The sequence below is a fragment of the Neomonachus schauinslandi genome, chromosome 7, assembly GCF_002201575.2.
Source record: "Neomonachus schauinslandi chromosome 7, ASM220157v2, whole genome shotgun sequence".
Classification (NCBI taxonomy): domain Eukaryota; kingdom Metazoa; phylum Chordata; class Mammalia; order Carnivora; family Phocidae; genus Neomonachus; species Neomonachus schauinslandi.
Genome location: NC_058409.1, coordinates 7,441,478 through 7,456,579, shown reverse-complemented (window position 1 = coordinate 7,456,579; position 15,102 = coordinate 7,441,478). Strand labels below are relative to the sequence as shown.

General features: G+C 39.2%; 1 protein-coding gene across 1 annotated transcript in view; it reads right to left on the bottom strand.

Moving 5' to 3' along the window:
- YTHDC2 (YTH domain containing 2) overlaps positions 1-15,102 on the bottom strand; it is a 73,436-nt gene that overhangs the window by 16,093 nt on the left and 42,241 nt on the right. The window contains exons 18-24 of the mRNA XM_021701891.1: positions 12,946-13,051; positions 11,586-11,705; positions 10,796-11,068; positions 7,963-8,089; positions 6,253-6,458; positions 5,717-5,912; positions 2,930-3,039 (exon numbers count right to left, since the gene is read on the bottom strand). Of these exons, the coding sequence (XP_021557566.1) occupies positions 2,930-3,039; positions 5,717-5,912; positions 6,253-6,458; positions 7,963-8,089; positions 10,796-11,068; positions 11,586-11,705; positions 12,946-13,051 (1,138 nt within the window). The remainder of the gene's footprint in view (positions 1-2,929; positions 3,040-5,716; positions 5,913-6,252; positions 6,459-7,962; positions 8,090-10,795; positions 11,069-11,585; positions 11,706-12,945; positions 13,052-15,102) is intronic.

Sequence of the window (15,102 nt, the reverse complement as noted above, 5' to 3'; positions counted from 1 at the left end):
ATGGAAGAGATGGCAAATCGTGTGTGGGTAGAGTGTGATTAGAACTGGAACAGTAACAGCAGAGTCAATAAAGAAAAATACATTTAGTTCCCTTCCTATTTTATTTTAGTGCTTGTAGAACATCCACACGATGATCCAGAGGGCAGCTAGACTCGTAAGTGCAGAGAAAGGCCGAAGCTAGAAATATAGACAGACTTGGGAGTCATCCGTGCATAAATGGTTACTAAATCCACACACCGAGGTGAGGTCCCTAGAGATTGTACAGAGACATGAAAAGAGCAGAGGAAAGCCCAGAGTACTGGAGAATATCTAACATTTGAGGCACAAACACATACAGCAGAGTCAGTGAAAGAACCTAAGGAGGAATGACTTTTTAAGAAAGAAGAAGAATCAGGAAAGATTAATGTCATACTAACTTGTGACAAAGAAGTTGGGACAGGGATGAGGAGGAAAAATGGGGAAGGGCAGAATTACACAAGGAAGGGTATGGACAACAGTGCCAAACATGAGAGAAAGGGTGAACTCAATACAGTGGGCTGGCCATGACAACGTGGGGGACATGCTGACCTTGGCAAGGACCGTTTCAGGGAAGGGAAGGGCTGGTGCAAATGGAAGTGGGACTCCAGGAGGCTGAAGCGACAAGTGAACGGAGAGTAAAAAAGTAAACCTAACCAGTTGTCGACTATTGACAGGTTAGCTGACCACCTTCCCCCTTCAAAAAAAAAAAAAAAAAGGATACAGTAGGATCTTTTAAAAATAGAGACGGAGCGGGCGCCTGGGTGGCTCAGTTGGTTAAGCGACTGCCTTCGGCTCAGGTCATGATCCTGGAGTCCTGGGATCGAGTCCCACATCGGGCTCCCTGCTCAGCAGGGAGTGTGCTTCTCCCCCTGACCCTCCCCACTCTCATGCTCTCTCTATCTCATTCTCTCTCTCAAATAAATAAATAAAATCTTAAAAAAAAAAAAAAAAATAGAGACGGAGCTTTTACCAGTATCTATCTTTTGTAATTACACATCCTAGCTAAGGCACAGAAAACTGAATGAATGCAAGGATTCATTAACTCTCTGAATTGGTTAAATACTAACAGTTGACCATTAGGAGGGGTTCAATGACGTAGGAGTCACATCACTTCAACTTGTTCTTTGTTATAGTTTTTAAAATTGTTGACTTTTAGCTATTTGACAGATTAAAAGCAAAATAATCATGCCATATTTACTTCTGGAGTTCAAGTCTTAAATGTTTATGTGAAAAATTACTGTAGTAAACTTTTAATATGGCAAACCAACCTATTTTAGCCAAGTGAACCATAATCTGAAATTATATTAGAGCAACTCCCTTGTCTCCAAACTGTTTGGTGTAACAGAATATTGATATACAGCTTGGTGGATTTCACCACTTAATGCACATTCTTCTCCTTTCTTCCCCCAATAATATGTATACTGGAAAGTGTGCATTTGTCTGAGGAATTATTTTGTTTGCTACCACTTAATGAATCTCAACATTTTGAGTAAATGTACCTCAGTCTGATTTTTTTTTTTTTAAAGATTTTATTTATTCACTTGACAGAGAGAGACACAGTGAGAGAGGGAACACAAGCAGGGGGAGTGAGAGAGGGAGAAGCAGGCTTCCCGCTGAGCAGGGAGCCCAATGCAGGGCTCGATCCCAGGACCCTGGGATCATGACCTGAGCTGAAGGCAGTCGCTGAAGGCGCCCCTCAGTCTGATTTTTTATGAACTTTATAACTACATTTAAAACCCTTAATTCCTGGGGTGCCCGGGTGGCTCAGTCAGTTAAGCATCTGAGTCTCGATTTCAGCTCAGATTGTGATCTCAGGGTCATGAGATCAAGCCCCCCATCAGGCTCCACACTCAGTGGGGAGTCTGCCTGAGATTCTCTCTCTCCCTCTCCCTCTGTCCCTCCTCCCGCTGACGCACATGCTCTGTCTCAAATAAATAACTCTAAAAAAAACCCTTAATTCCTATTTCTGCATGTTTGCAAGTGTGACTGCTATCATGAGGTAAAAATTTATTACTCTAGGTATTCACTAGCTAAATAAACATAGTTCTTGTTTAGCAAGCATATACTGTTCCCAAACTCTTTTCTCCAGCTCTTGTAGTATCCTGGCATCCTTAAAATACTTTGAATATATAGCCTTGATCCATGGATTAAATTAGTTTCTAAGTGAATGTGTTGATGTTTTATGGATCAGATCCATATAAATGGGAATACGGTATATATCTGGGTATTCTTATAGTTATCTTTTTCATCTTATTTTTTTCATTAATTACATATCAACATCAATTTTATAACTCAAAACAAATTGATCTTGTATAATTAAATGTGTTGAGCATCTATATTAACTGATTTGATGGCATAAGGTTAGAAAATAATGTACTGCCCCTTTTATTCCTGTTCTAAAAGGAGTAAATTATGCAGAAAGTTAAAGGGGGACAATAACAATATAGTAGGTGTGAATACCTTGAAATAAATAAATAAAGGTGGAGATGGAATGAAGGAAAGGCTTTGTCAAGAACATTTTTAATTTGAAAAAAGACATTCATCTTTCCCAATTCAGAGATACACAAAAAGAGAAAACAGAATGAACTCGTATCTTTTTCTCAGAAACAGAGTTATATGAAATAAAGGGAGTTCTTCTGTACCACCCAACACTTGGTATTTTCTTACATACACAGAAATACTCAAATATCACTGTGCTTAAATACGAGCCACATCGAGGCTTTTCAAATCCTCTACTTAAATAAACCCCAATATGTCAGACAATGCATAAGGGCCCTGTGAAAACTGAAACACAAACTATATTCTCTAATACTAAGGGCTCATTAGTAAAGGTGTAATTTCCAACATACTGTATGTCAATTTATACTCATTGAATGAAAGAAACTTATCACACTACTGAAAAGCAACGTACCTCAGGCTCTAGTTTGAAATTAAGCCACTCATCAAGCTTCAAAGCTGCCAAATTAGCAGTAGTTCTATCTTCCATTTCACTGTCACTACTGTCATTAGGAATACCATCTGCTGTTCAAACACATATTGAAAGGAAAAAATTTCACTTTTACCATCTTATAGCAAAAGAAGTCAGTATACACAGACACTCTGTATTTACACAAATCCGCCTGATATACTAACGGTTTGGATGGGGAGCTCTCCAAATCCAACAGTTCACAAATTGAGTCTCAATATTTATAAAAAGGGGGGAAAAGGCATTTTAAAGACTACAATCTCTAATCAAAACACAACAAAATTAAAAAAAGACAAGAATGGGGTGCCTGGGTGGCTCAGTCGGTTAAGCGTCTGCCTTCAGCTCATGTTATGATCTCAGGGTCCTGAGATCAAGTCCCGCATCGGGCTCCCTGCTCCGCGGGCAGTCTGCTTCTCCCTCTTCCTCTGCCCTTCCTCACCCCCCACTTTTGTTCTCTTTCTCTCTCTCTCAAATAAATAAAATCTTTTTTTTTAAGATTTTTTTATTTATTTATATGACAGAGAGAGACACAGCAAGAGAGGGAACACAAGCAGGGGGAGTGGGAGAGGGAGAAGCAGGCTTCCCGCGGAGCAGGGAGCCCAATGCGGGGCTCGATCCCAGGACTCTGGGATCATGACCTGAGCCGAAGGCAGACGCTTAACAACCGAGCCACACTGGCGCCCCATAAATAAATAAAATCTTAAAAAAAAAAAAAGACAAGAACTTAAAAATCAAAACACAATCTTTCAATAATAACTGGATGAAGAAGAAAACTGAGAACATAAAGAAGGGAATGAAAACACTATAAATCAAGAAATGCTCATGTAAATTCACAGGTTTCAATTTAAAAGAAGAAAAGGAGATGTAGCATCTGGGTGGCTCAGTCAGTTAAGTGGCTGACTCTTGATCTCATCTCAGGTCTTGATCTCAGGTTCGTGAGTTCGGGCCCCATGCTGAATGTAGAGATTATTTAAATAAATAAATACTTAAAAAAATAAAGATGCCAAATGTAATATACAATCATGTAAGCTTTCTAAAACAGTACATGAGGGGAAAGCTGAGAAATATAATAACTGAAATGAAATATAAACTAAAGGGAATCAACATCAGATTAGATGAGTAGGACAGATCAGTGATCTAGAAGACAGGGTGGCAGAAATCACCCAAGCTGAACATCAAGAAGAAAAAAGAATTTTAAAAAATTATTCAGCAAGCTACCACAGCCAAAATCCTGAAAGTTACTGACTCCTCCCTTTCACTCACCACCCACACAATCCAGGAGTTACTAGTACCTCCAAAATAATTTTAAATCTCCTTCTCTTCCTATCAGCTGCCACCACTGTAGTTCTGAGCCATCATTATCTGTCATTAAGACCACACACTGCAGGGTGCCTGGGTGGCTCAGTTGGTTAAGCGACTGCCTTCGGCTCAGGTCATGATCCTGGAGTCCCGGGATCGAGTCCCGCATCGGGCTCCCTGCTTGGCAGGGAGTCTGCTTCTCCCTCTGACCCTCCTCCCTCTCATGCTCTCTGTCTCTCATTCTCCCTGTCTCAAATAAATAAATAAAATCTTTAAAAAAAAAAAAAAAAAAGACCACACACTGCAAAAGCCTCCTACCTGCCTCCTCCCTTCCATTCTTCCTCCTGCAACAATCCATCCTCACAGCCACAATGATCGTTTTGAACTTAGATAACATCATATTACTCCCTTACTTAAAATCCTTCAGTGTCTTCCCTTGCATTTACCATGGCTTACAAGTTCATGCCTTTCTTTCAACCTCATCTTACCCTACTCTCCCCTTGATCATTATGCTCCCAATCCCATAACCTTTCTGTCAGTTCCTAGAACATTTCCTAGTGGAGAATTGTGGCCCTTTGTGCCATCTTCTCCTACCGCGAGTTTATTTGTGTATCTTCACATGGCTGGTGGCTTCTCAAACTTTACGTTTTATACTCAAATCACACCTCCTCAGAGATATTTGTTCCAGGGTCTCTTTCTAAAGTAGGTCACCCCTACGGCAGTCCTCTTTATTTCCTTCTTAGTAGCATGCAGATTATTTACTTTTTTTCTGTCTACCCCCCACTGCCATGTGAACTCCTAAGGACCAAAACACCTTGTCTATCCTATTTTCTGTAACATCTTCAATGCCTAGAACCCTTGACATATAGGAGTTGACCAATAAATATTTGCTGAATCACTGAATAGCAAAAAATTGAAAACAAGAAGTGTAAAGGAGCATTTTAAATGCATTATGCCACTTTTAAGTGACAGAATATTTTGCAGCCATTAATATAAAGTATTTTTGAAAATTTGTATTCTGCACAATGAAAATAGCAGAATGTAAAATAACTTAAAATATATATAACTTTAAAAATATCACATAATAGTCTTAAAATATTATTAAAAAGTGCATAAGGGAAATGGGGTCATGGGTTACTATTATTATTTCCCTTAAACAATTGCCTTTATGTTAAACTATTATGTAATTTCAAGTGGGAGAGAAAAGTAAACTTCCTATCACCAAGATTAACCAAAAATGCACAAATCAATAACAAGTTACCTTAGAAATCAATTTTAAGAACTGAGATATACTTTAGTATTTTCTAATTAGTCTTAATATAGCAAAAGGGAGCTACTCCTACATAAACTTTTGGAATTTCATATTTTATTTGGTCTAGTAAAAAAAAAAAATTTCATTTCAAATCGATTTTTATTTCCTTATGATACATTTACCTCGAAATGAGGAAGGTTCCTGAAGAGCGTTACTTGCCAGCCTCGCCGGTCCACAGAACACCAACACAGTGACGGGGGTCACTACCGAACAACATCTAATATTAGCTATTCTGTGGGCTCTGGTCATCTCATCATAAATAAGCCAATCTGTGGGGAGTGCCTGAATCGCTGCAGCCTGACCATTGGCTGGAGGAATCTATCAGAAAAATAAATCAAAAACTTGTTAACTGTATTTACCACCTACTTTTAAACTGTAAGAAGTCCCTCAATGCAACAGATGATGGATATTAGTAGTCAAGCAAACATTAAAGCAAGTCACTGCTCATGCAGCTGGAACGCAAGTCCTCATTACCTAACACGTTACCTCCTCCAACTCTAACATTTCATCAAAATTTTGTTCCAATGATGAATTATACATATATAACCAATTAATTTCTTAAAGCAGGTTGGTATTTGGAGCATCTTTTTGTTGCTCTTCAACTATGTAAATTAGATTAGTTTCACCTCAAGGCCTAAGAGCATTAAAAATGTTTTACCTTTTTATATTGAGGCTGACTGAGAACTGAAGTGGGATGAAACCGAACTTTTTTCTCCTTTGGCCCTGTCAATACTACATTCTCTCTGTCCACATGGACTAAATTAGGATACATGCCTGCCACCAATGCAGCTTTAACGACAGCCCAGTTCTCGGAATTTGTGTTAACATCTCGAATGTCACCACCACCTCGTGCTCTAACAAAACCTAGAAGAAGGAAAAAAACCACACCGACTTTTTCTATTGTGCAAAATATACTTTTAAACGTGTGCGTTTTTTACAAAAACTGTAATAACCCACATAAGTTTAAGGATATTCAAATTCCACAATAATTAATAAAATCTCCTCTGTAAAGTTTAAAATATGGAATCAATGTTCTAAGAAGTTTAGGTTTGCTCAGGCTAAAGTAAATAGAAGATTTATTGGGGACTTAGAGACTTTTAAAAAATACACATCCTTGCTATATAAAGTTCTTCATAAGATGCTATCAGAAAGGTACTAAAATTTGGGCGCCTGGGTGGCTCAGTTGGTTAAGCGACTGCCTTCGGCTCAGGTCATGATCCTGGAGTCCCAGGATCGAGTCCCACATCGGGCTCCCTGCTCAGCAGGGGGTCTGCTTCTCCCTCTGCCCTCTTCCCTCTCGTGCTCTCTGTCTCTCATTCTCTCTCTCTCAAATAAATAAATAAAATCTTTATAAAAAAAAGGTACTGGGGCACCGGGGTGGCTCAATCGTTAAGCGTTTGCCTTCGGCTCAGGTCATGATCCCAGCATCCTGGGATCGAGCCCCGCATCGGGCTCCCTGCTCCGCAGGAAGCCTGCTTCTCCCTCTCCTACTCCCCCTGCTTGTGTTCCCTCTCTTGCTGTCTCTCTCTGTCAAATGAATAATAAAAAAAATCTTTAAAAAAAAAAAAAAAAGGTACTAAAATTAAAAAAAAAAATGTACTAAAATCATAGCTGAAAATCTAAACCATTCTTCTGACTGATATTAATAACATTGTGGTTATAACAGACATGAATTCTAGAATGAAGACAATACATATATTCTTGCTTGAATTTCCAAAGCCCTTCATATTTCCTAACATTTGAGACCACTCTAAAACCTTTTGGTTCACTCCTCATATTACTTTGGCACTTTAGCTCATCCATGTATCGAGGCTCTAGCACTCTTCCTCGACTACATTCTCAATGTACTATGCTACTCAAAAGGAAATTTAAAGAAATAATTCTAAAATGACATAACAATACTGCCATTCTCTTAAAAAAAAATTAAGTGCCTTAAAGAGATTACTAGCTGTTTTATGTTCCAAAAATAAGAAGACCACATTTGTATCAACCTACTTATATATTTAAATCTATTACAGAGCTAAGCAAGTGTTTATTAAGAGTAATAAAACAGAACTACAATATCTAAATTGCTTTTTGCCAACAAATATACTATAAATATAAATATAATATAAATATACTATAAATTGCTCACTGCCTACAGTATTCATATATTTCTCATCTACAGCTTCTACAGTATCATTTTTTTAACCAACAAAAGCTGAGCTCACATAGGAGTCTACAAAGCAGTTCATATATACAAGATATACAACAATGTGAAAATGTGATTAAAATAATGTAAGATGGCATCAGTTAACACTAAAAATACTATGAAGTATAGATAAGGTACTCTCAGTGGACTAAATAAGTTCTTTAGGGAAAATTTTACCTGATGCTCTAAGTTGACCAAGCAACTGAGTTCTCATGCCAATGATTATTTCCATGGTAGCTTGTGAAAGAAAATTCTTCTCACAAAAGGCTCGCTCCCATCCATCACTTCGTGCTTTCTGCCATGCCTACGAAAATATAATTATATAACAAGATATATCCACTTACTAAACTCCTTAGTTAGGAGCAAAGTAACTGAAAACCACTACATTAGCTACTCAAGGTCAATTCTCCTTCTAATTATTTGATAAAATCTAGGCCTTCATTAAAAAAAACAAAACTCAAAGATACAGAGAACAGATTGGTAGTTGCCAGAGGCAGGGGAGGAGAAGGGGGTGAAATGGGTGAAGAGAGTCAAAAGATATAAGCTTAAAGTTATAAAATAAGAAAGTCCTGGGGAGGCAACTTACAGCATGGTGACCACAGTTAATAACACCGTACTGTGTATTTGAAAGTCGCTAAAAGTGTAGATTTTTTTTAATGATTTATTTATTTATTTTAGAGAAAGAGAGCGCGTGCAGAGGGAAGGGGAGAGGGAGAGAGAGTCTCAAGCAGACTCCGTGCCGAGCACTGAACCCAATGCAGGGCTCGATCTCACGACCCTGAGACCACAACCTGAGCAGAAACCAAGAGTTGGATGCTCAACCGACTGCACCACCCCAGGTGCCCTGAGAGTAGATATTTTTTTGTAAACTTTTTTTTTAATTGAGATATCACTGACATTCAATGTCATATTCATTTCAGGTATACAAAACAGTGATTCAGTATTTCTACATATTGTGAAATGATCACCACAATAAGTCTAGTTAACACACCAGAGAGTAAATCTTAAAAGTTCTCATCACAACAGAAAAAAATCTGTAACTATGTGCAGTGATGGATGTTAACTAGACTTACTGTGGAGATCATTTCCCAATATATACAATTATAGTATCATTATATTTTACACCTGAAACTAATATGTCAATGACATCTCAATTTTTAAAAAATATAAATTTTAAAATTAAATATTAAAAAATAAAATCTAAAGGGCGCCTGGGTGGCTCAGTCGTTGGGCGTCTGCCTTCGGCTCGGGTCATGGTCCCAGGGTCCTGGGATTGAGTCCCGCATCGGGGTCTCTGCTCGGCGGGAGGCCTGCTTCTCCCTCTCCCACTCCCACTCCCCGCCCCGCTTGTGTTCCCTCTCTCACTGTGTCTCGGTCAAATAAATAAATAAAAATCTTTTTAAAATAAATAAATAAAATCTAAGACTTTATGATCAAATAAAATTTATCATTAATTTACAATCAAATGCTATGAAAGCCACTGAGTTTATAAAACCCCAGTGAGAACTAAGTATCCATTAGTCTAAATGACCAGCTATGTAAAAACAGCTATCTCTTCAGATGTGTCTGCTAATTTTCTTCCACTGAAGTGTCAGAGGTTTTTAACTAAGCCATCACAACACCATTTATATGTAAGGATTCTACCACTCCAGTCCTCCAAAAGTAGCCTCTATATCAACCTCTTAATTTATCTGAGAATGGGAAGTGTGATTTCTAGAAATCATCTATATGCAGTATAAGAAAGCTCCTCTTTGAAAATGACTTCTCTTGCTTTGGAATATAACTAAAAGGCCAAGGCAGTAATTTATCCTCTCTGCTTTTGTAGGAGCTGGGAAAAAAGCAAAGAATACATTGGAATTCTACACCAAATCTCCCTCTATTATCCACTCAACTAGTCTACTATAACATATGGTATCTAATAAACTCAACAGCACTGCATTATCTACTGTTCAATAATGCTCACCAAACAGCTTGCCATTATTTTTTTAAAAACTATATATATTGGGAAAATCCTGTATGCCTGGAAAAGAGTAGTTTCTGTATAAACAAAATGAAATTTTTAAAAAATGTACAGTCACAGCCTACATTCGAGAGAATTTAAGGATAAATGTCTACCTTTTCAGGAAATAACATCATCTTCTCCACATTATCTGAAATTCTACATTACATATCATTTCGTTCCCTCAGAATCCCATTTTCCTTATCTTTTCTTTCCCATTTATCACATTCCTCAATTTCTCACTACTGTTATCTTGAAAAGTCTTAAGTGATATTTGGATTTTACTTTATAAAATTAAGTTCTTAGCACAGTGTCTTGAGCACACAAGAAAAAGATGTACTCTAAAAAAATAAATAAATAGGGGCGCCTTGGGTGGCTCAGTCATTAAGCCTGTCTTCGGCTCAGGTCATGATCTCAGGGTCCTGGGATCGAGCCCCACATCGGGCTCCCTGCTCGGCGGAAAGCCTGCTTCTCCCTCTCCCACTCCCCCTGCTTGTGTTCCCTCTCTCGCTGTGTCTCTCTCTGTCAAATAAATAAATAAAATCTTTAAAAAAATAATAAAATAATTTTAAAAATAAAAAATAAAAAAATCAATAAATAGATACTAAATTCAAGATAATTTTCTTCCAAGTTTGTTCTACATACTTTGAATAATATACATTGCTTCTTAACTGAAATTTTAGAGCACTCCCTGCCCAAGATATGATTAAAAGGTAAGGAACTTGGGTATCAGAAAATGAACACAAGTAAATAAACATCAATATATGTATACACATATTCCTACACGGAGAAAACTGAGAAAATGGAAGAAAAAAAAGGAGAGACAAACAGTGATCATTCCAACATATTAACAGTAGGAAGGTATTTTTCTAAGCTGGTAATAAAATGTGACTTTATAATGAGACAAAATTCATGGGATCATATCTCTTTTTTAATTGTGACACTTGCCCCAGACACATGTTTAAAAGCCAACAACAAGTTCAGAAACAAAATGGCAAGAATAATCGGTACCTGGAACGCTCTGAGAAGGGCCATGTGGTCACTGCAAGTTCCTGCAGTGAAGCGTTTCCTACAAAGCATGGCCGCCCGTCTTTGAGAGGCCTGGGCCGGCAGGACAAAGGGGTCTCGAGAGGCTAGCGTGCAGGCAATTGTGAGGATGGGGTCCAGACACTTTAAGATGACAGCGCACAGGACCATTTTACCAAGATGTGGCTCCACTGGCAGGTCAGCCAAGTGATAGCCCAGCTCAGTGAGATCCTCCCATGCATCCATTGCATCTATTGTCTAAATAAAAGAACACCAAACAGAACTTGACATGACCAAAAAACTATGTTTAATCAAATCACATACCTAAAAATCATCAAGAAATGAAAATGTAAATTTTCTCTTGCCACATCTTATAAAAAACATATTTTGCAGGGCGCCTAAGTGGCTCAGTCGTTAAGCGTCTGCCTTCGGCTCAGGTCATGGTCCCAGGGCCCTGGGATCGAGCCCCACGTCGGGCTCCCTGCTCAGCAGGAAGCCTGCTTCTCCCTCTCCCACTTCCCCTGCTTGTGTTCCCTCTCTCGCTGTCTCCCTCTGTCAAATAAATAAATAAAATCTTAAAAAAAAAAAAAAACACATTTTGCTTAATATAAAAAAGAACTATATCTACTGTTTTACTATAATTGCCATGAGAGTATTATTCAAAGTACAAGATTATTTAAGATAATATTTTTAAGTACAAAATTAGGTAAGATGTATCCTCACTGTGTTTAAATTTCAAGTAAAATGGGTAAAATAAAACTATGAAGACACCTACCTTAAGCATTTGTACAGCATTTCTTACAATTAGAGCTGGTGGTGGTTCTGGAGCTTTCATTAGGAAATCAGCAATAGGACAATTCACTGGGGCTAACAGCTTAGTATGTAAACAAAGTTCCTATAAATAAGAACAGCAAATAATTTTGAAATGTTGAAATTTATGTTGATTTTGACTTTCAAAGAAATCATGGGAGGGGAGCCTGGGTAGCTCAGTCGGTTCAACATCTGCCTTCGGCTCAGGTCATGATCCTGGGGTCCTGGGATCCAGCCTCACATTGGGCTCCCTGCTCAGTGGGGAGTCTGCTTCTCCCTCTCCCTTTGCCCCTCCCCCTGCTCATGCCCTCTCTCTCAAATGAAGAAATAAAATCTTTAAAGTTTGGAAGCTAGTATCTGGCTCAGCACACCAGAGAATCAAGTTAATGTATTTCCAGTAGTTTTCCCTCGAAACTACAATGTCTGGCTATTCCATGAAGTCAGAAAACCTAAAGCAAAACAATTAATAAAGGCCAGGAAATCTCAGTGGACTCAGTTCCAAACTACCAAGATTAATCTCAACATCTGAAACTGAGATTTCGGTATTATCTTCTGGACCTTAAATAATTTCTTTTCTAATCTTCAATGAGAATGTGAAAGATGAACACTATGTGGTTGTCAGAGTTCTAAAATGTTGCACTAAAAAAAAAAAAAAAAGAGGGCGCCTGGGTGGCTAAGTTGGTTAAGCGACTGCCTTCGGCTCAGGTCATGATCCTGGAGTCCCGGGATCGAGTCCCGCATCGGGCTCCCTGCTCGGCAGGGAGTCTGCTTCTCCCTCTGACCCTGCCCCTCTCATGCTCTCTATCTCATGCTCTCTCTCAAATAAATAAAAAAATAATAAAATAATAAAATAAAATAAAATAAAAGATTATCTATAAACTGTACCATAATTTAAATGCACTCAAGTAATTCTTTAAAATTTTAGAGGTTTATGGATCAAATTTTCTTGTCTAGAAAAAAAAATTAGATACATAACCACCTCCCATCATATACATTTTATAATTTTGTTTTAGGAATTGATCATTTAGGGGTGCCTGGGTGGCTCAGTCAGTTAAGCAGCTGCCTTCAGCTCGGGTCATAATCCCAGGGTCCTGGGATCGAGCCCCACGTCGGGCTCCCTGCTCAGCGGAGAGCCTGCTTCTCCCTCTCCCTCTGTCTGCTGCTCTGCCTACTTGTGCTCTCTCTCTATCTCTCTGTCAAATAAATAAATAAAATCTTTTAAAAAAGGAATTGATCATTTAAAAGTCCTACTGGTATTAAGTTGAAATGGTCCCTCTCCTCCCTCACTCATAAAAATAGCCTTTTAGAGTCTAGTAAATTTCTACCTGTAATGGCATTCTCAACAGTTCTGGAGTCTGAAATTCCAACATATTCTGGAATCGGAGTCTACTGAACAGCCGGAAACAAATTCCAGGTCTGCATCTCCCTGCCCTTAAAAGTGAAATAAAAAATTAAGATTCAGACAAGGAATAAAGACTAGACCAAGGCAACTCTAAAAGCAGTGCACTTTAGGAGACAGAGCAATGGACCGGTGTCAGGACATCTGAGTGTGATTCCCTCCTGTGATGTTTCTCCCCTCTGAATCTTTCCAGAAGGCACTTCATTCATTTGGGACTCATTCATAAAAACTCATGAATGACACCTACCTGACACACCTACTAGGGTAACGACAAAAACAAATTTGTAAGTGACATATGTATGAAAGTGAGTAAAAATAATGAAAAAATACATGGGGATTTACATTGCATCAGCTTTACTCAACTGACACAAGTGCTCAGGCCCACTGCTCAGAGCTGTGCAAAGTAAGCATCACACAACTCCAAGGGAGTGGCGTTTCCTGTCACCAGAGAGACTTGTATCATTTTCTGGGAGGTAGAAGAAAAATATCTTGAAGAAAAGCTGCCTCTCGTCATTTCCCCCAGAGTCACTGTATCAGCTAAAGAATGGCCAGGCTGAATATGCTAAGTGATGGAGATCCAGAAATACCTTACCCTCACAAAGCTACAACACACTGTGATACAAGTTACAAAATGAGACGCTAGACCACTGCTTCCTTCATCAGTACTGTCCTCACCATCAACCCATCCGCTTTCCCTCCTATCCAGCCTCCTCGGAGACATTTCCATCCTTCGCCAGTCCTTAAATGTTGATGTTCCTGTGAGGCTGGACCTCAGCCCTCTGCTCTCCTATTCCATCCTCTCTCCCAAGGGGATCGTAATTATCCTCCTAACTTCAATTTCCATCCACTGAGATCACTTCATCCTAACCCTACACCTATACTTCAGAAGCCTCTTAGCTCCACTTGGATTTTCCAGCCAACCCAAACTCAACACAACCAAAAGCTAATTCTTCTCAGCAACATAACCACTGCTCTCATTTTCCCTGACAATGGCACCACCATCCACAAAAGTTTCTAAGACAGACACCTGTATGACATCCTTGATTCCACACTATTCCTTACCCCTGGACATACGATCACCAATACTGCTCTCCTTAATATCTTCTACCGCCGCTATCACAATCCAGACTATTGTCATCTCTCCCTTACTGTAAATGCAAGTATTAATGAAAGAGCCTCCTACCGGGTCCTCCTGCCATCAGTTTTGTCTCTACCAATTCATTCTTCAAAGAGCTGAAACAATACTAAAATCATGCCATTCTTTAGTTCATTAAGAAGAAAAAGAGAGAGGGGCGCCTGGGTGGCTCAGTCGTTAAGCGTCTGCCATCGGCTCAGGTCGTGATCCCGGCGTCCCGGGATCAAGTCCCGCATCGGGCTCCCTGCTCGGCGGGCAGCCTGCTTCTCCCTCTCCCACTCCCCCTGCTTGTGTTCCCTCTCTTGCTGTGTCTCTCTCTATCAAATAAATAAATAAAATATTTTTTAAAAAGAAGAAAAAGAGAGCGGAAACTCAAATGATCCTTTAGGACATGTCCACAACTTACCTCTTTCTGCTCATTTTTCACTATTCTCTAAACTAAACTCCATCCAAACAACTGTGTTGCTCACTCTTGCCTGTAGGCCTTTGTGTATGCCTTGCCTCTGCTAGAAAAGCCTTTCCACAACAGCTCTTTATTCGTATTTATCCCAGATTCTACCTTAACTCCTCTAAAAGCATTATCCAGTCACAGCACAAGTCACATGGCATTAAAACTGCTTACTTTACTGGATTCCAAGATGGACGGCACCAGTCCCCCCACCTCAAACTTGACTCATCAGACTACAGTTTATTCATCATCGCATCCCTAACACTTGCACAGTGATGGCTGTCAAAAAATATGCTGAAAAAGATGACAAGGAAAATTCCTACAATTTCTGATTTTCCTCCTAGATAATATACGATTAACTGCCTATAAATCTAGCTAGTGCATCAAGCCACACCCTGTCATAAGAAAACAACAGGCACGGTAACAGCAACAAGCCCTCAAGAATGTTCTGACATTGGGCGCCTGGGTGGCTCAGTTGGTTAAGCGACTGCCTTCGGCTC